At 53.5% G+C, this 20752-nt stretch overlaps 1 protein-coding gene across 1 annotated transcript; it reads left to right on the forward strand.

The window, feature by feature from the left end:
- The first annotated feature begins 1118 nt into the window (after window positions 1–1118).
- AQP3 (aquaporin 3 (Gill blood group)) lies at window positions 1119–7678 on the forward strand. The gene is made up of 6 exons (XM_054502849.1): window positions 1119–1391; window positions 4947–5073; window positions 5381–5518; window positions 5869–5987; window positions 6325–6542; window positions 6633–7678. The coding sequence occupies exons 1-6, from the start codon at window positions 1284–1286 to the stop codon at window positions 6799–6801; spliced, it is 879 nt and encodes a 292-aa protein (XP_054358824.1). The 5' UTR covers window positions 1119–1283; the 3' UTR covers window positions 6802–7678.
- The last annotated feature ends 13074 nt before the right edge of the window (window positions 7679–20752 follow it).

The following is a 20752-nucleotide window of genomic DNA, read 5'->3' on the forward strand; positions in this document are numbered from 1 at the left end:
CCAGCACTTTGGGAGGCTGAGGCGGGTGGATAACTTTTGGTCAGGAGTTCGAAATCAGCCTGGTCAACGTGGTGAAACCCCATCTCCACTAAAAAAACAAAAATTAGCTGGGCATGGTGGCGTGTGCCTGTAATCACAGCTAATCGGGAAGCTAAGGCAGGAGAATCACTTGAACCTGGGAGGTGGAGGTTGCAGGGAGCCGAGATCACGCCATTGCACTCCACCTAGGTGACAGAGAGAGACTCCGTCTAAAAAAAAAAAAAAGAGACAGACTCTTCCTTGGCCAGGGGTAAGTCAGATGGGAGAGGAGAGGGTTAAAAACAGCTGGGACTCAGCCTGCTGGCAAACATGTGGCATGTGGCATGTCAGGGCAACTGCAGCTCAGCCTCTGGAGCCATGTGAGCAATGCACGCAGGTACACATGTGACAAGCTAGGTCACCCAGCCATGTTCAACAGGCATGTGCACAGCCACGAGGAATGCCCAGCCGTACAATTAGGCACACAGGACATCCGCCATGTGTAGACACAGCTGTGGACATAGCTGGCCAGGACATGCAACACACGACGTGCTCATAGCACAAGGAGAAGGGCCCATGAAGTCTGGTTGGAACTCAGCACGTGTGTCTGTGTGCCCACCTGGGTCTAGACTGCTGCCGCCCTGACACCAGCTGTCCCCTTGAAGGGTCCGTGCCTTATCTGTCCTGACGGAAGAGACAGTGTTTCTTCTCACTCGGGGCTCGCAGCCTCCTTCCTCCTCCTGCCTCGAACTGAGGACCTGTTGGGTCCAGTCATCCTGGAGAGATGCGGCCAGTTTCTTTCTGACAGGTCTCCTCCTGCCCCCAAGGAAGTGGGGTGATCCCAGGGCCCAGGTGGTCTCTATGACAGCTGCATCCTCTCCAGCCATGGCCCTGAACCCTGCCTATAATCCCACCATTGGCTCTCAGATCTGCCTAAGCCTCTCAGCCCCCATGACGTCCCCTCCCCTATGCGCCCTCCGAAGGCCACCGGTCCCTCAAAGCTCCTCACACTCCATGCCCGCAGCTCCCTCCACCCGGCGTCCGCACCAGCCTCCCAGCGGAGGTGGGGCGGGGGCGAGGGGGCGCCAACACCTCGGCGCTCCGGGACTGCAGGGCGGGACTGCCGGGTGGGGCTGCATGACGGGCGGGGCCCGTGTCTCCCGCGCTCCTATAAAGGGAGCCACCAGCGCTGGAGGCCGCTGCTCGCTGCGCCCGCCGCCTCCCGCCACCCCTGCTCGCCCGACAGCGCCGCCGCCTGCCCCGCCATGGGTCGACAGAAGGAGCTGGTGTCCCGCTGCGGGGAGATGCTCCACATCCGCTACCGGCTGCTCCGACAGGCGCTGGCCGAGTGCCTGGGGACCCTTATCCTCGTGGTGAGTGGAGGGAGCCGGGGAAGCCCTTCTCTCTCCAGCCCTTGCACTCCTCAAGCTCTCACTTCCCCGAAGGGGCTGTGTTTTCCAAGGTAGCCTGGACCCACCTCCCCAGCTCTGACCCCCACGCTTAACCGCGGAGGATCAAGCTGACTTCCAAAGTCCTCTTCCCCACGGTTCTAACCCCTTCTCTGACAGCTCCGACTCTTGTCAGAATGACAGCTGTTACTTCCCAGTGACAGTGCCGATCGTTTACCCTCCCACAAGTGACTCAGCCCACAGGCTGGGGGCAGCGGTTACGCTTGCAGTCTGGGATCTCCAGCCACTTCCCCTGCCTCCCACAGGCCTCCAGGTTCCCAGAATCTCAGCCCCCAGATGTAGGGGAGGGGGCGGAGGCAAATGAGCCATTATTAGGTTATTTGGGTCCTGGGTGTCTGGCCTCTAATGAATAATTAAGCCTCAAAAAGTCCAAAAGTTGCAGTGAGTGAGGACAGTTTGCACGAGTGGGGGCAGAGGGCGCAGGCCACATAGGCTGCAAACAGCGAAGTGGGAAGGGAGGCAGATTCTGACGGTAGAAGGGTGGGAGGAAGCTAGGCCCAGGCACAGAGGATGCGTGTCTAAAGTTGCTCTCCTGGTGCTCAGCGACTCCCAGGCCCTATCTGTTATCCAGACAGATGCTGGCAGCGTCTGTGCAGAAGGCGACAAGCATTCTGGTTATTCCCTGGTCTCTTGGTTAGTCTGTGGGTTCTTGAGTGAGTATTTCCCTGCCTGAGTTACTCCTCAGTCCTAGTTACTCCTTGGTTACACCAGTTTCACCCTGGTTTTGTTCTGGGTGACTCTGTTTGCACTTCTTAGGTCTGGCAGACCCATCAGTTATGGTTCTATTTCCTGTCCCAGTTACTCTCTGATTTTTCAGCCGCTCATGTGGTTACACCTGTTTTCCTCTGGGTTCAGTTGCTACATTGCAGTGGGTGGATTACTCCGTTCCTGCCCCAGCCCTAGGTACTACAGACCAGCTGGCCCACGGTGGACTAGGAAGCTTAACTAAGGGCAAGTAGGGATCCCCAAATGGTTGAGGATCAGGATCTATGGGCAGAGGAGGGCTGAAACCCACTTCTGGCTTCCAAGAATAGGAAGTGGGGAAGCCACAGGGGGTATTTTATCCACAGCCTCCCATAAGATTAGTCGTCGTATCAGCCAGCCCTAGCCCCTCTCTCCTGTGCCAAGAAGGCAATGGGAGGTGGCCTTTATCACTCTCCTGCCTCGGAGCCCCCACTCCTATCGGAGTCCTGAGTCCAGCCACCTGTTTTAGAGCAGCCAGGCTAGGGGAGGATGATGTCTTCTATTTTCCTAGAGGGGCCTCCTCATTCCCTCCCAAGTCTCAGTTCACTCTCTCACAAAGGAGCCGTTAGTCTTCCCACTGAGCCCCAGGATCATCAGGCTTATCCCAGACCACAAAAGAAGGGTGTTAAATTTGTGGGGGAAGGGTTGCAGGCTCAGATGGATGTGAGGTATTGGATATCAGTGAGAAGCAGAATTTCAAGGACTGCATGAACTGGAGGGGCAGGCCTGGGAATCCTTTGTAGTGGGCGAGTGCCTGCCTGCACGCCTGTGTGTTGGGAGCCTAGGACTGCAGTGGCAGAATCAGGGTTGGCTTTGGGGTGAGGAAAGCCCCTTTCTCTGAGATACCTGGTGTGAGGACAGGGGGCGGTGCTGGCCGCGAACTCAGGGCAGGGGGTGGGGGAGGAAGAGGAAGATTAGCCCCAAGGTGGTGGAACTGGCTCTGACAGCTCCTCCCTCCAAGGCCTCCTGGGATGGAGCCAGGTCTGAGCCTTTGGCAGGCAAGGAGCTGCGGCCAGGGCCTCCTAAGCAGGGCAGGGCGCCTCAGACCCTCACGTGCCTGTCTCCCACCACCCCTCCTCACACATACACCTGCAATCTCTGATCTTTGCTCTCACCTGCCTGCACACCTTCGCCCCATGTCATTGCTGCTGGCTTCTCCGTTATCTCTTGGTCGTTCTGGGATGATAATCAAAAAGCTTAACCATGCAGTACAACAGGCACTGACCCATCAGAATAAACAGGGCCCGTAGCACAGGTCCTGGAAACTGCCTGCTCTGTGGGCATAAAACCTTTAGTTATGGGCAGGTGGGAGAGGAGACCAGTGGAAGTCATTGGAGCAGCTTTGAGGGACATGCAGGGGGCTCAGGGCAGCAATTCTTTATAGCTGCTGCAGAAGTATTTTCAGGCTTGAACAAGGGGAACAGACATAGTATGTTCTTTTTCTTTTTTAAATAGAGACAAGGTCTCACTATGTTGCCCAGGCTGGTCTCAAACTCCTGGGTTCAAGATCCTCCCATCTCAGCCTCTAAAGTGCTGGGATTACAGGTATGAGCCACCACAGCTGGCTCCAGTATGTTCTATATTTGTAGAACATCAGGGCTCTTAGTCTCTTTTAGTTCCCCCATTTTTGGCAGAAAGTTTGGAACCGATCTCCCCATTTCTACTGCCCTGGGTCCCAGGCTGGGGATAGTAGGAGGAGCCACACAGATCTCTGTCTGTAGGACCTCCAAATCTGAGTGGGGAATCTGGACCCCCGAGAGCAGAGAGGTCATGGGTGGAGAGAGGAGATACTGGGACAGGGACAGGTAAAGGAAGGGGAGGTTGCTGAGGGGGACATGGTGAGGGCTGGGGCTCTGGCATCCTGGACTCAGGAGAAGTGGATTCAACCTCACTTCTGGTCTCCTCCCTATTTATTTGTGCCGCCCATTGCCACTACTACCACCACCACATGAGCTTTTCTTTTCAACTCTTTTTTTTTAATTTAACTTTTTTTTTTTTTTTTTTTTTGAGATGGAGTCCCGCTCTGTCGCCCAGGCTGGAGTGCAGTGGCGCAGTCTTGGCTCACTGCAACATCTGCCTCCCATGTTCAAGTGATTCTCCTGCCTCAGCCTCCTGAGTAGCTGGGATTACAGGCGTCTGCTACCACGCCTGGCTAATTTTTGTATTTTTAGTAGAGATGGGGATTTGCTATGTTGGCCAGGCTGGTCTCGAACTCCTGACCTCAGGTGATCCACCCACCTCGGCCTACCAAAGTGCTGGGATTACAGTGTGAGCCACTGCACCGGGCCTACATGAGCTTTTCTTTGGGGCAGCTGGGGGATGAGTGAGAGGCTTCCCACCTTTATGGTCCAGGCCTGAAGGGCTGCAGAGAAACTTGTGCTAAGGTGAAAGCTGTTCCCCTACACCTACGCCTGCTGAAATTCAAGGAAAATCAGTGAAGATGGTTCAGTCATCTTCTAGGATCCCAGTCGCAGACCCTGCTTCCAGCCCTTTCCATAGGGTCCTCTCATATTAGAGTTGGGACAGTGGGGGTGGGAAGGCATGTGTCCTTTTGCTGGAGAGTGCAATTGCAGCAGAAGGGGTTTGGGTTGGGTTCCAGGAAGGGCCTCTAGTCCTCCCAGTGGTGGCGGGTGGGCAGGTTGCTGGCTTTACCCCTTCCTTCTGGAGTGAGAGTTGCTGGTCCTCACGCTCCCTGCCTGTTCTTCTTCCTGACAGATGTTTGGCTGTGGCTCCGTGGCCCAGGTTGTGCTCAGCCGGGGCACCCACGGTGGTTTCCTCACCATCAACCTGGCCTTTGGCTTTGCTGTCACTCTGGGCATCCTCATCGCTGGCCAGGTCTCTGGTAAGGCCTTAACCCTGCTCCCAGCCCTTTGCCCTCAATAGCATTCCCACTAGGTGTCCTGGCATTCCTAAGGGCAGGTCACAGCTGTGGCCTCTGCTTTGGCCCCTTGGAAAAGGAGGGTGGGGAAGAAGCTTGACACTTAGAACATTCGACTCTCACCTTGGAATCAGAGATTGTCAGCTAACCTGTTAAATAGACCAACCGGCATCCTGTGCAAGAAACCCCTCTCTGCACCCCTTCTCAGGGGACCCTAGCCTCCCGACTGTGGCAGGCTGCAGCTAATAGGTCCCATGTCCCCTCTGCCCAGGGGCCCACCTGAACCCTGCCGTGACGTTTGCCATGTGCGTCCTGGCTCGTGAGCCCTGGATCAAGCTGCCTATCTACACTCTGGCACAGACACTGGGAGCCTTCTTGGGTGCTGGAATAGTTTTTGGGCTGTATTATGGTAAGCATTCCCCACCCTGTCCTACTCCACTACCCCCGTCCCTCTGTTCAGGACCTGCTGGCACCAGGCCTTTTGATGACAGACGGCTAGGGCCTGCCCAGGCCCCGGGCTCATGACTCACTCATTCACGCACAGGGCCAAGGTGGGGGGCACGAGGGGAAAGAAACAAGTTGGGCAATAACAGAGTCTCAGGCCCTCCACCCCACCCCACGTCACCCCCTCTGCCTGCTGCAATACAGCAGTATGGCTACTTACCCATAACTCGTGGGAGGGTGGGGAGGGCACACCTGAGAGGGAAGGCCAGGCTCAGGCCTCTCCCCTGACTCACTCTGGGTCTAATCTGTCACCAGATGCAATCTGGGGCTTTGGCAACAACCAGCTTTTTGTTTCGGGCCCCAATGGCACAGCTGGCATCTTTGCTACCTACCCCTCTGGACACTTGGATATGACCAATGGCTTCTTTGACCAGGTATGGGCTGGGGACACGTGAGGGGAACGCAGGGAGGGGACCGAGTTGCCTTGGTAGCTCATGGGCTGGTTGGGGGACAGGACTCCTCGACTGTAGCAGGGTTTCTCAAATCTGTGGGGTGGGGTAACCTGCATCAGAACATGGTGGCAGGTACTTGCAAAACATGCGGCTCTCCAGCGGGTTCTTGTCACGCAGACATTCTAGCACCATTGCTTTCAGGAGAAAAGCATGGGCGGGCGCTGACAAGAGTTTAAGAGCTAGAGGGAAGACGGGGATGGAAGGAGGGGTCAGAGAAAGGGAGGGAGCTGCTGCTCACCCTGTTCTCCCCACTCCCCAGTTCATAGGCACAGCCTCCCTTATCGTGTGTGTGCTGGCCATTGTTGACCCCTACAACAACCCCGTCCCCCGAGGCCTGGAGGCCTTCACCGTGGGCCTGGTGGTCCTGGTCATTGGCACCTCCATGGGCTTCAACTCTGGCTATGCTGTCAACCCTGCCCGGGACTTTGGCCCCCGCCTTTTTACAGCCCTTGCGGGCTGGGGCTCTGGAGTCTTCACGTGAGTACAGCCCCCACCCAGCTCACCCCAGCCTGCCTCTCCTCTGCCCTGCCCCCCATGTCCCTGACTATTGAGTGTCTGTCCCCGCAGGACCGGCCGGCATTGGTGGTGGGTGCCCATCGTGTCCCCACTCCTGGGCTCCGTTGCGGGTGTCTTTGTGTACCAGCTGATGATCGGCTGCCACCTGGAGCAGCCCCCACCCTCCACCGAGCAAGAGAATGTGAAGCTGGCCCATGTGAAGCACAAGGAGCAGATCTGAGTGGGCAGGGGCCATCTCCCCACTCCGCTGCCCTGGCCTTGAGCATCCACTGACTGTCCAAGGGCCACTCCCAAGAAGCCCCCTTCACGATCCACCCTTTCAGGCTAAGAAGCTCCCTATCTACCCTCACCCCACGAGACAGCCCCTTCAGGATTTCCACTGGACCTTGCCCAAATAGCACCTTAGGCCACTGCCCCTAAGCTGGGATGGAACCGGAATTTGGGTCAATACATCCTTTTGTCTCCCAAGGGAAGAAAATGGGCAGCAGGTATGTGTGTGTGTGTATGTGTGTGCAAGTGTGTGTGTGTGTGTGTGTGTGTGTGTGTGGTTTCCCAGATATTCAGGACAAGGGACCAGTCGGAAGGGATTCTGGCTGTTGGGGGAGCCCAGAGACAGGGAAAGGCAGCCTGTCCATCTGTGCATAAGGAGAGGAAAGTTCCAGGGTGTGTATGTTTCAGGGCTTCACATGGAGGAGCTGCAGGTAGATATGTGTTTCTGTGTATGTGTATGTCTGCCTTTTTTTCTAAGTGGGGGCTTCTACGGGCTTTTGGGAGGTAGGGTGGATGTGGGTAGGGCTGGGAGGAGGGGGCCACAGCTCAGGTTTGGAGCTCTGGATGTACATACGTAAGTAGGAGCAGTGGGACATGTTTCTGTCATAATGCAGGCATGAAGGGTGGGGTGAAGTCAGGTCATAAGTCTCATGTTTGCTTTTGTTTTGTTTTGTTTTTAATGTATGTAGCAGATGTTACAGTCTTAGGGATCCGAGACGGGAGACCCCACTTTAGAAAGGGTCGTCACTCCTTTAATCCTCTACTCAACAATGTACTCTTTTATCTTTTATATTAAAAAATAAATAAATATGTGCCTAAAACCTCCAGTTGTGCAAATATCTTTCTGCTTGCTCTGCTGCTTTTCTGGGGCCAGTTAAGGAGCTTCAGCATGCCCACACTGACCCAGGGTGCCTGGCTGAGTGTCTGATCTGGTCAGGTTACCCTGGGGGTCATACAGAGAGGTTAGAGAGCCTCTTCACCAAGCCTCTCAGTTTGAACTCTATGGTCCCAAACTTTCCCCCAAGTTTCCATCCTCATGGGTACCCCCAGCATAATGAATGCAATCTTCTTCCTAATCCCTGTACCCACACATCAGCCCAGAAAGGCTTGAGCCCCATGCAGGGAAGATCTTGCTGCAGAGCTGCCCAATGGGGAGAACTGCTGCCCAGGAGGTGGTGAGTTCCCTGTTCCTGGAGGAGACCCATCAGACTGGGAACCTGTATTGTCCTCCACAACCTGCAGCTATTCAGGCTCCATAACCTCCACCCAGACCTTGGCCACAGCCCCCTTGGCAGCCTCCCTGCCTCCAGGCCTGCCCCAGTCAGTCCACAAAGCAACCAGAGGGATCTCTTCAAAACCCCTGCTGAAAGTGCCCAACTGGAGACCATCCACAACCCTCCATCTGGTGTTCAGGACCTCAGAATGGGTAGGCTCCTGACCCTACCCCTCCTGTCACACAGCTCCATCCACCTCAGTCTACTTTATGTGTTTCTATGTTTTTGTGTCTTCAGGCTTTGCTCCAAAGTCCCAACTCACATCTTTGCTCATTAAAGTCCTCATGATCTGCTTTAATGCCTCTTCCTCCGGAAAGCCATCCCTGCTCTGCCTCACTCTTCCAGCATCTTCTAGTCAGCTGTCTTAAGTGCCGAGACCCGCAGTTGCGTTCACGCTCATCTCCCCTTCTGCTTCATTTCTTCAGTCATTTCTTCACTTCTACAGAGGCACCTCTGTGCCCAGTAAGGCAGGGGGTTGGAAGATTGACTCTGGCACTCTGACTTGCCCAGAAAAGCAACGGGCTCAGCACACCTGAGAACAGGAAGCTTTTCTCGTTTGCTTCTTCCTTACCATACCCTCCTCAAGTTTCATCAAGGGAAACTTCATGCGATACGAGGGAAGGCATCCCCTATCCAATCCCTCCTCTGAGCGAACCCCATGGGAGCCAGAGGATCCCTGGGTGTGGCAGGCGAATTGTGGTTTTTAGAAGCTAAGCCAACTTTTGCTCTCCAGCCTTCACAGATGAGATCACGGCCCAGAGAGGGTGGGTGGCAAACACAGGGTCACACAGCCAAGAATCTGCCTGGGGAGGTGAGGGCAGGAGAAGGCAATACCATTTTAGGTTTCTATCCCTTCTTTGTCCCCAGCTCCCAAGAGGCGTGTCTGGAATGTTGGAGGGACCTGAGCCAAGAGGGAGTGTCCCCTTCCCAGGCCCTGGGGGGAGGAAGGGCAAACCTTGGGAGGGGAATACAGTTGCAGAGGGTCATTCCAGCCACACCAGTCCCACCTGGGCTGCCCTCACCTTGCTGTCCTCCCCAGCATGCACCATGTCCTTCTGTCACCCATTTCTCTCAAATTCTGCTGCTGACCCTGACCAGTCAGCCTAGGGGGTGGTGGCAGCACTTTTGGTGCAGTAATTAATGGGTAGGCAAACCTGGGTTCCTGGCCCAGCAAGGATTCTCTAGCTGGGTGACCTTGGGGTAGTCATGTTCTTTTCCTGAACCTCCCTTATCTGTGAATTGGGAGATATTGAGAGGAGGAAATAATGGAAGATGATTCATGGAAAGGACTTAACACAGTGACCAGCAGATGGTAAATCCTCAATAAATGTCACCTCGTGATTTTTCCTGCAGAACCAGAGATGGGGGTGGGGAGGCAGTGGAGGGAGGATGCTAAAGGCTGTTTTTTTTAAAGGTCATTGAATTCAATATCCTCTTCCTCCTCAGATTCCTTCCACGGATTCTGAATTTCCCGAGAAAGGGGAGGGAGGAAGTGTGAGGGCGATAGCGAGCTGTGTCCTGACTTCAGAAGGCTCTTGGGAGAGATAGAGGGGAGACAAGAGGGGCTCACACACAGGATGCGGGGCAAAGAAGCACGTGGCCGCAACCAAGGGAACGTGTTGCCTGGAGGGTCAGGCCATGTGACAGAGGGTAAGGCCCGGCCAGGACCAGGAGCAGTGGGTCAGGGCAGGGGCTGAAAGGGACATGAGCCAGGCAGCAGCTGTGTAACCCCTCCAGGGGTAGGAGGGAAGCTCCCCACCTCCTCACCCCACCTCCAAGTGTACCTTCCACCAGCAGTTCTGGCTGTCAGAAAGTTCTAGCAAGACAACTCTTCATCTCCTTTAGGAAGGTATCTTCTCCCGGCCGGGCACGGTGGCTCACAACTGTAATCCCAGCACTTTGGGAGGCCGAGGCGGGCGAATCACAAGGTCAGGAGATCAAGACCATCCTCGCTAATACGGTGAAACCCCGTCTCTACTAAATAATACAAAAAATTAGCTGGGTGTGGCGGCGGGTGCCTGTAGTCCCAGCTACTCGGGAGGCCAAGGCAGGAGAATGGCGTGAACCCGGGAGGTGGAGCTTGCAGTGAGTCGAAATCACGCCACTGCACTCTAGCCTGGGCGACAGAGCAAGACTCCGTCTCAAAAAAAAAAAAAAAAAAAAAAAGCCGGGCGCAGTGGCTCACGCTTGTAATCTCAGCACTTTGGGAGGCCAAGGTGGGTGGATCACGAGGTCAGGAGTTCGAGACCAGCGTGGCCAACACAGTGAAACCCCATCTCTACTAAAAATACAAAAATTAGCTGGGTGTGGTGACACACGCCTGTAGTCCCATCTACTTGGGAGGCTGAGGTGGGAGAACCGCTTGAACCCAGGAGGCAGAGGTTGCAGTGACCTGAGACCATGCCATTGCACTCCAGCCTGGGTGACAGAGTGAGACTCAGTCTCAAAAAAAAAAAAAAAGAAAAAGAAGGTATCTTCTCCCATTCCATGTAATCCATTTTCTGGTGAGGACATGGAGGGAGAGTTGCATCTCCCATGTCACCTCTGTCCCTTCTTCCTGTGCTGAGCCATCTCCACAGCCCACTTTGGAGGAGCTCATGTTTCCTTAAAATTCGGATCTGCTTGGGTTAAAATCAGTCTCTGTGAAATTTGAGCTTGGTTCCTGTTTCTTAGTGTGCCTGCCTCAGTGTGTGTGTGTACACAGGCAAGTGTGCACTTCTCAGTGTTTCTGGTTGTGCCTTTCTTTCAATGTATCTGGTTATGTCTCTGCGGGTCCAAACCTCTGGCAGACCACGTCTCTGTCTCTTTCCAAGTATCTCTTACTGCCTGACTCTTTGTGTCTGGGTCTTTCTTTTATTATTATTATTATTATTTTTTTATTTTTTGAGATGGAGTTTTGCTCTTGTCATCCAGGCTGGAGTGCAATGGTGTGATCTCAGCTCACTGCAACCTCTGCCTCCTGGGTTGAAGCAATTCTCCTGCCTCAGCCTCCCGAGTAGCCGGGATTACAGGCACATGCCACCATGCCCAGCTAATTTTTGTATTTTTAGTAGAGACAGGGTTTCACCGTGTTGCCCAGGCTGGTCTCGAACTCCTGACCTCAGGCGATCCACCTGCCTTGGCCACCCATAGTGCTGGGATTACAGGCATGAACCACAGTGCCCAGCCTTGTGTCTGGGTCTTTCTTTGTGAACCTCTGAGTGAACATCCTGGACTGTGACCCTCAGACCACATCTCCGCATGTTCCTCTGAGCCCCTCTCTCAGTGTACTTTGAGTACACCTCTGGGTACTCAGTGCGTATCTCTGCCTGCCAGCCCAGTCCCGCTTGTGTTCCCCTAGGGCAGGCCTCCTCCTTAATTCCTGGTAATGAGCTCCCTCCTTCCTCTTTCCTCTTGATGTTTTTCTGAAAACCTAGGTGGGGCACCTCTAGGCTTGGGGAAACGTGGGCGGGGTAGAGTTGGGTGGGGTGGGAAGGGGAGAAGAGGAACTACTCCACCCAGTACAGGGACCCCAGGGGCCAGAGACAGCCTGGATCCCCGAGGAAGGGTTTGTGAGGTTGCTGGCCTAAGCAGGGCCCCGCAACTTCTGGCTGGGAGGAGGAAGCCTGTCTTGGGGGTAGGACCCCTGAGCTATGGGCCCTGGGAATGTGGTAGTACAAAGAAAGGAGATATGGAGATGGAGACCCTGGGGCTGCCAGGGAGACTGGAAGGAGGCTTCCTGGGTAGAACCTCGGAGTCTGACGGGGGTAGGGAATGGGTGCATCTGCCCCCAGCTGGGGATGGGCTCCTCAGGGACTCAGCATCTCCATGCCCCGGGCTTTGGCCTTTGATGCCAGGTTTGTCTGAGGTAAGGAAGGGGGTGGCAGCGGAAACACAGAGGATGTGTCTGGTCTGGGCACCTAGGCTGTGGAGGGTGCCAGGAGAGGACACCTCCTCTTTGTGTAAAGGCAAAACTAGAGTCTCATCTAGAGTCACAGAGCAGTGCAGCAGAGCCTGCACTAGACCCCAGTCTTCTCAACCCCTTCCCCAGAGAGCATTTTGCAACATCTCAGGGAGCAGGGCTCTGAATGCAGATTACCTGGGTTCCAAACGAGCCTTTCCCAGCCGCGGGATCTTGGGTGGGTGGGAGGCTCCATCTGCCCCAGATCCAGTCCCTATCCTGCTCTGTGTCTCAGGAGGCTAATCTCTACGGGCGGTATTCCCGGGGCCTTCTTGCCCTCAGGCTTTGAGCTGCGTTTGGCAAATGGGAGACACAGCTAGGAAACCAGAGGGCAGGGAGGGTGGGGGGATAAAGGTCAGGGTATTCATGACTTTTCCAGGGCTCTGGTTTTTCCTGCATTCTAGAACACTGCTCTCCCCTTGCCTCTTCTGGCTGAGGGGGAATGGCTGCTGTTGGTTAGTCCCCAAGCCGTCCCTGGTTGGTCCCCTTGACTCTACCGCCACCTCTGTAAATAGTCCCTCCTCAGGCTCTCTTCAGTGAAACCTCAGAGGACACTATCTGTTTCTGCTGCATCCCTGACTGACGTCACCTCTCTGAATATTAGTTTCTTCCTCTGTGAAATGGGGATAGTAATAGTATCTACCTCATTAGGTTGTGCAAGGTGGGGTAAGTGGATTAACGCATGCATCAGAACAATGCCAGATGTGGCAGTAAGGGCTTTTGAAGTGGAGGCTATAATGATGGTAACGATGACTCCTCCTGAGCTCCCTGTGTACTGTGGGGAAGGAAAGCATGAAGACAGGCTTGGAAGTGACGCCTGATTCCCCAAGGCCATCTGCTCTAGTTCCAGGAGCTTGGAGCTTCTGTGGGGCCTTAGTCAGCCTGGGAGTTAAGCCCCAGTCCCACCAGCTTCAGTGGAGTCAGCTTTCCCCAGGCAGCCTGGGCTTAGGGGAGATGGAAGCCAGAGTCTCTTTCCCACCCTGGGCCTTCTCCAGAAAATTCAGGCTCCTGAGAAAGGGAGGGCTGGACATCCCATCCCCTCGTGGGGCTCAGGGGATATGGTAGGGGTTGAGAGTGGTGATGGCGATGAAACAGGGGTTCACAGGGTGGTATATGTGGCATCATGGCCAGGAGTCAATCCCAGAAGGTTGAGGGCACAAGCAAAAATCCCAATCTGTGTTTACTAATCTTGTTTCACAGCCTCCTATCAGGAAGTTCTTTCTGAGGTCTCCTTGACATCCCACTTTAGCTCCTCAAGAACAGGGCAGAAACCAGGACAATTGCAGTGACTCTGGGGACCTCTTCCAGCTCTCACCAACACACTGAGAGTCCCAGCAGCTTTGGGAGCCAGAAAAGAATCGGTGCCCTTTCCCAGCCCCGTGTATGGCCAAAGCACACTAGGGGACACTAACCGGCATGTCTTAGGGACAGCTGAGATTGACAGTGGGGTGGGGTGATGAGTGGGCTGCAAACAAGCCACCCTGACTCCTCTAGGGGCCCCCATCCTCTATTGCCTTGGTCATACCTCCAGGTCAGAGTGAAATATAATGGGTGAAGAAGGAATGGGTGGCACCGTCCCCTGCTTCTAGAGATCTCTGGGGATAAAGCCTTAAACCAGATCCAATTGCCTTGGCCAACTTCTTTGGTCTCTTGTGTCGGGGAAGCTGTTTCAGGGACAATCCCATGGCTCTGTGGTCTTGCCTTTTTCAGAAGCTCCTATGAGGAGCAATGGGTTCTTGTCACACTTCCTGGCACGGCTTAGTGCTAAAGAGGTCTGTTTGGGAGAGGCTGGGGGAAGGGACCCTGGGAGCCCCGATAATCATCTTGATATGGTCGGCTGCTCAGCTCCATGGAGATGCCCCCCACAGCCGGGGAGGCACCTGGAATGCCTGGCCACCACCCCCGTCCTTCGCCTCTCCGTCCAGGGTCACTGCCAGGGCTGGGCTGGAAAGCAGCTGAGAGAGAGGAGGAGGCGGCCTGGCTTGAGGTGGGAGGTGGGCTGTGGGCCCCAGTCTCAGGGTGCTCATTCCTGACAGAGGCGACCTTTAGCTGGGGGATCCCCACTTCCATGTCGGGGTGGGGAGGGGAGAGTGATCCCTGGCCTGTGGACAAAGTCTTCCCTTATCGGAAGATGGGCTTACAGCTTAGCCACCTTCGACCCTTGGAATGCATATGTGCCCACATGCACGTTAGGGTGTGTCTGCTTTGACCGATGAGGGACTGGGGCTTTGCACACCCTCACACAAAATCATGCACACCCACACTGGCTCATCCACACCCCCACACATGGCACACTCACTCCATACTCGACCCAACTACAGTCAAACAAGCCCTGACAGCGACTCTCACTTGTTACACACTCACACGCTCAAACACACTCAGATACACACCCACACTCCACATCCTTATATTCACACAGCCTTACACTCTCAGGGGCACTCAAACTCGAATACACACTCACCCACACTCCTACCTTGGGGGGCCAGAAGCCACACATCTATATACTGAGTCGGACAGAGCGGCAGTGTGTGTGGAGGTGGGCAGAGGACTGGGGGTACGGGATCGGGGGTTGCGATACTCCAAACAAGACATGGAAGTCAGGACATGGGGTTGGGAAGTCTTTAGGTTTTGAGATCACAACCCAGATTTTTAGAGCAAGTGGTCGGGAAGCAGGAGGTTTGTAGACTGTGGCTGAGTCTGAGTGCCTGGGTAGGCACACACCATAGCTGTTGACAAATACTTGCTGAATAAGCGAACAGCAGGATAGACTAAAACTTCTGATTTCCAACTGGTTAGAGCAGCCACTGTCTCACAGTTTAGAAACTCAGGCACGAGAGTCAGGGCCATCTTCCCTCTGAAGTCAATGGATCCACACCGTTACTGCAGTTCTGCAGAGCAGGTAGCTGAGTCTCAAATACAGGTGACTTGCACAAAGCTACTGGGTAAGGCAGTGGCCTGTCCAGGCCTGGGTCCCCAGTCTCAGGGTATATCTTTTAAGCCCAGAGACATCTGACTGTAGAGAGAAGCCTCGGCAGGTCCAGCTGCCAGGGGCTGAACAGAAAGTGACAATGCTCCGTGCTGTCCCAGGGATTTGGACTCCCGCTAGGAAAGAGGAGGACCTGTAGGGGACGCCTTGAGGGGCACAGGGTTGAAGAGGCCAGCAGACATCTGCAGAAGGGCTCCTGGAAGAGTCTCATGTGGAAAAGAGTATCTCCTGGCCTTTCTGCTAGAGAGCTTGTTTATTTTATAATTATTACTAATTTATTTTGAGATGGAGTCTGGCTCTGTTGCCCAGGCTGGAGTGCAATGGCATGATCTTGGCTCACTGCAACCTCCCCCTCCTGAGTTCAAGCAATTCTCCCACCTCAGCCTCCTGAGTAGCTGGGACTACAGGCGCCCGCCACCACACCCAGCTAATTTTGTTTTGTATTTTTAGTAAAGACAGGGTTTTGCCATGTTGGCCAGGCTGGTCTCGAACTCCTGATCTCAAGAGACCTGCCCTTCTTGGCCTCCCAAAGTGCTGGGATTACAGGCGTGAGCTACCGTGCCTGGCCCTTATTTTATTATTGATTTTTTTTTTCTTGAGACAAGGGCTGCTCTGTCACCCAGGCTGGAGTGCAGTGGCACGAACACAGCTCACGGCAGCCTCCGTCTCCATTAGTGATCCTCTCAGCCTTCTGAGTAGCTGGCACCACAGCTACGCGCCACCATGCCTGGCTAATTTTTCAAATTTTTTGTAGAAATGGGGTCTTGCCATATTCCTCAGGCTGGTCTTGAACTCCTAGCTTCAAGCGATCCTCCCACCTCAGCCTTCCAAAGTGCTAGAATTACAGGTGTAAGCCACAGCACCTGGCTCATGTATTTCTTTATTATTTCATCAAACATTTATTGGCCAGGCGTGGTGGCTCATGCTTGTAATCCCAGCACTTTGGGAGGCCAAGGTGGGTGGATCACCTGAGGCCAGGAGTTCAAGACCAGCCTGGCCAACATGGTGAGACCCTGTCTCTACTAAAAATGCAAAAATTAGCTGGGTGTGGTGGCGGGCACCTGTAGTCCCAACTACTCGGGAGGCTGAGGCAGGAGAATCGCTTGAACCTGGGAGGCAGAGGTTGCAGTGAACCAAGACTGCGCTACTGCACTCCAGCCTGGGCAATACAGCGAGACTCTGTCTCAAAAACAACAGACAAAGGTGGGTCAAGATAGTTGCTGGGGGCAGGATTGGGGGAGATGGGAAGACTGCCAAGAGATAGTAAGAATTCTGTCCTGAGTGGATCCTGTCAAAGGGGGAAAGGCTGAGGTCCTGACATTTTTGCCACCATCTTGGCCCGGACCCCTGGGTCCCTGAAACATACCATGGTAACTCAGATGTGTATCTTGCTCTTTTTTCTCTGAATTCCACTTGAAAAAGAAGAAAAGGAATCTCTGGCTGGGTGTGATGGCTCATGTCTGTAATCCCAATACTTTGGGAGGCCAAGGTGGGTGAATCACTCTTGAGCCCAGGAGTTTGAGATCAGCTTGGGAAACATGGTGAAACCTCATCTCTACAAAAAATAAAAAAAAAAAATTATATGGGCATGGTGGTGCATGCCTGTAGTCCCAGCTACTCAGGAGGTTAGGGTGGGAAGATTGCTTGATCCCAGTGGGTCAAGGCTGCAGTGAGCTGTGATTGTGCAACTGCACTCCAGCCTGGGCAACAGAGTGAGACTCTGTCTCAAAAAAAAAAAAAAAAAAAGGAAATTGTTTATACGTGCTACAACACAGATGAACCTTGGAAACAGTATGCTAAGTGAAAGAAGCCAGTCACAAAAGGCTACATGTTGTATAAAATGTCAGAACAGGCAAATCTATAGTGACAGAAAGTAGATTAGTGGTTGCCAGAGGCTGGGGCAGATGAGGACTGACTCTTAATGGGGCTGAGTTGTCTTTTTAGAGTGATGACATGTTCTGGAATTAGACAGTGATAAAGGTTGCATAACTTTTTGAATGCACTAAAAAACCATTAAATTGTAAAACTTAGAAGGGTAAATATTATGGCACGTGAAGAAGTATATCTCGATAAGAAGGAAGTAACAAACTTCTTTTTTTTTTTTTGTGACAGAGTCTCATTCTGTCGCTAGACTGGAGTGCAGTGGCTCAATCTCGGCTCACTGCAACCTCCGCTTCCCGGGTTCAAGTGATTCTTCTGCCTCGGCTTCCCGAGTAGCTGGGACTACAGGCGCACGCCACCACACCCAGCTAGTTTTTGTATTTTTTAGTAGAGACAGGGTTTCACCATGTTGGCCAAGATGGTCTCGATTTCTTTTCCTTGTGATCTGCCTGCCTCGGCCTCCCAAAGTGCTGGGATTACAGGCATGTGCCACCACGCCCGGCTAATTTTGTATTTTTAGTAGAGATGGGGTTTCTTCACGTTGGTCAGGCTGGTCTCGAACTCCCGACCTAGGGTGATCCACCCTCCTCGGCCTCCCAAAGTGCTGGGATTATAGGCGTGAGCCACCGCGCCTGGTCTCTTCAGGGTTTAAAAAGCAGTTTGCACCAGTCTGGGCAACATAGTGAGACTCTGTCTCTACAGAAAATAAAAAATGATAGCCGGGTGTCGTGGCACACACCTGTAGCCTCAGCTATTCAGGAGGCTGAGGCAGGAGGATCGCTTGAGTCCAGGAGGTCAAGGCTGCAGTGAGCCATGATCACACCCCTGTACTCCAGCCTGGGTGACAGAGTGAGATCCTGTCTCAAAAAAAAAAAAAAGTTTGCCCCACTCTGTTACGAGTAAATAGCACTGTCCCAATGGTGGCTGCCATTCGCTGCCATTGTTCTTCCAGACTGAGCTTCATGGAGACGGGGAAACAGGTCTAGTTGTGAAAGTCAGCCCCTAGTACCTTGCAAGGAGTTTAATAAATATTTGTGGGATGAATGGATGGGATTATTCAGAACCCTCTTGAAGTCCACCTTCCTTTCTCTCTCCCCACAGGGGATAGTTATGAGAAAGAATTAGAGGCCCAGAAACTTCTAATGGGGTCAGCCGTGGAAGAAGCCTGGTGGAATAGACAAAGCTCTGGCTAGAACTTTTGTAGTCTGTAAGGAGAAGGAGGCTAAGTGTTTGTGGCCAACCCCAGATTGGAGTGGATGTGGACCCAGGAGGGAGGAGGCAGAGATGACATTAAGGTTCCATGCCTGGGTCCCTCGATGGGCCTGGGAACAGCCGACACAGGCACCTAGCCTGCCCCGGTGGCTGTGGCTCCACCTAGAGATCTTATGGAAGGCAAGGCTGATACATGGTACTGAGTCATGAGACCTGCGGCCTAGGAAACAGTTCCGCTGTTGAAACAGGCCCAGGGGAGGGGGGCTAGGTGGGTGTCTCTGACTTGATACTGGCACAGACATCATTGCCACCCACACTTCCTGTCACCCCTGGGTCACCTTGATGGTCATGGCTCCTTTCTGACCCTGTCACTCATTTGCCACCCTCACCATCATCCCTGCATCACAACCACTGCCCCTTTCTTACCCACGCTGTCACTTGACCCGGTTCCCATCATCATGTTACCTTCCTGAGCATGGCCACCATCCCTGGCCCTGCCCCATGCCCAAGCCTGTGGCTATCTGGACCAACCCTTCGTCAACCAGCTCCAACCCAACCTGTCATTTGCTAGTTCATTCCCATCTCTCCTGTCACCTTGACTGTCCCCACCCGACCCTGTCACCTTGTCACCTTTGCTGCCACAGCCCCAACATAGTCTCCGTCTCTTACCACCTATCTCAGTCCCCATCATCTCTAAGTCCTCTGGACTGTCACCACCCTCCCCCTGCCCCTTTGTTAGTCAACCACTACTGCCCTACCTCTGCCTCCTCCCGATCATCATCCACATCCTCTGATCTCAAGTCCCTCACTTAAGTCCCCTTGGTGTCTTTCCCTTTGACATGCTCAACATGTGCCCACATTTGAGACTTTGCCCCTGCCTTTCCAGCCTCCGGCCTCCTCTGGGCTTCCTGACCTGGTTTTGCCACACTTAGCTTTGCCGTCTGCCCTGGCCAGCGATGCTTCATTTTGACCCCTAGGTGGGCTAGGCCTTGGGCCTAGGCACTTATTCCCAGGGTATTAAAGGAACACCAGGTAGAAGCCTTTTCCAGGAAGCCCTGAATCTTCTCTGCATGCACTCATGACAACTGGCAGTTGCCTCTGCCCAGCCTGGCCCTAAAATCTCCATTTATTAAGATGACAATTATTTCCCTTTTTAGAATTCCTCAATATCCACCCCCCCCCGCCTTTTTTTTTTTGAGACGGAGCCTCACTCTGTCCCCCAGGCTGCAGTGCAATGGCGAGATCTTGGCTCACTGCAACCTCTGCCTCCTGAGTTCAAGCGATTCTCCTGCCTCAGCCTCCCAAGTAGCTGGGATTACAGATGTGCACCACTATGCCCAGCTAATTTTTTTTGTATTTTTAGTAGAAATGGGGTTTCATCATGTTGGCCAGGCTGGTGTCGAACTCCTGACCTCAGGTGATCTGCCCACCTCGGCCTCCCAAAGTGCTGGGATTACAAGTGTGAGCCACCGTACCCCAACTGTGTGTGTGTGTTTTTTTTTTTTTTTTTTGAGATGGAGTCTCGCTCTGTCACCTAGGCTGGAGTGCAATGGCCCGATCTCAGCTCACTGCAACCTCCGCCTCTCAGGTTCAAGTGATTCTCCTGCCTCAGCCTCCTGAGTAGCTGGGATTACAGGCACGCGCCACCATGCCCGGCTAATTTTGTATTTTTAGTAGAGACGGGGTATCACAATGTTGGCCAGGCTGGTCTCAAACTCCTGACCTCAGGTGATCTGCCCTCCTTGGCTTCCAAAAGTGCTGGGGTTACAGGCGTGAACCACCATGCCCGACCCCAATGTATCCTTATAATTCATCAGTGTCCCCTTATCCTGATGTGATAGCCCCCCAGTACCTTGACACTTAACACTTATAACTAACCACCGTTTGTGTAATCATGTGTTTAAGGCTGTCTTGCCCACCAGGCAGGACGCTGTGGGAGGGCAGTAACTGTGTCTTGGTCACTGCCAGGTCCCCATAGTGCCTGACTTCCGGTAGGAAATCCATAAATGTCTGTTGAGTTAATAAATACCATTTACCAAGTCCTTAATATGTGCTGGGCACTATGCTAAGCACTTGATTAACTTGTTTGTTTCCTGTTTTATTTTTGCGGTCCCTTTCTATTTTACGTACTTTTGAGCATTTCATAGCTTTTTGGCACGGACACTTCTGACAAAGCTCAAACAGAGAAGTGCATTTTCAGTTACTCATCAGAGTGAGGCCACTTAGAGAAAGGCTGTTACTCACGGAACAGGGAAAACACTTTCTTGTAATTAGGGCAAAGGGAATCTGGGCATGACATGTCAACTCTGTATTTCATCTTCTGTTCTCCAAGGGAGTTTCAAGAAACTGAGGGAAGGCCGGGCGCCGTGGCTCACACCTGTAATCCCAGCACTTCAGGAGGCTGAGGCGGGCGGATCATGAGGTCAGGAGATCGAGACCATCCTGGCTAACACGGTGAAACCCCGTCTCTACTAAAAATACAAAAAATTAGCCGGGCGTGGTGGTGGATGCCTGTAATCCCAGCTACTCAGGAGGCTGAGGCAGGAGAAGGGCGTGAACCCGGGAGGCGGAGGTTGTAGTGAGCCAAGATCGGGCCACTGTACTCCAG

This window comes from Pongo pygmaeus, chromosome 13, assembly GCF_028885625.2.
Source record: "Pongo pygmaeus isolate AG05252 chromosome 13, NHGRI_mPonPyg2-v2.0_pri, whole genome shotgun sequence".
NCBI lineage: Eukaryota > Metazoa > Chordata > Mammalia > Primates > Hominidae > Pongo > Pongo pygmaeus.

Coding starts and splice junctions, on each gene's coding strand:
- AQP3 (XM_054502849.1), top strand. CDS start 1,284: ATGGGTCGACAGAAGGAGCTGGTGTCCCGCTGCGGGGAGATGCTCCAC. Junction 5,988..6,324: donor CCAATGGCTTCTTTGACCAG/GTATGGGCTGGG, acceptor CCCACTCCCCAG/TTCATAGGCACAGCCTCCCT. Junction 6,543..6,632: donor TGGGGCTCTGGAGTCTTCAC/GTGAGTACAGCC, acceptor CTGTCCCCGCAG/GACCGGCCGGCATTGGTGGT.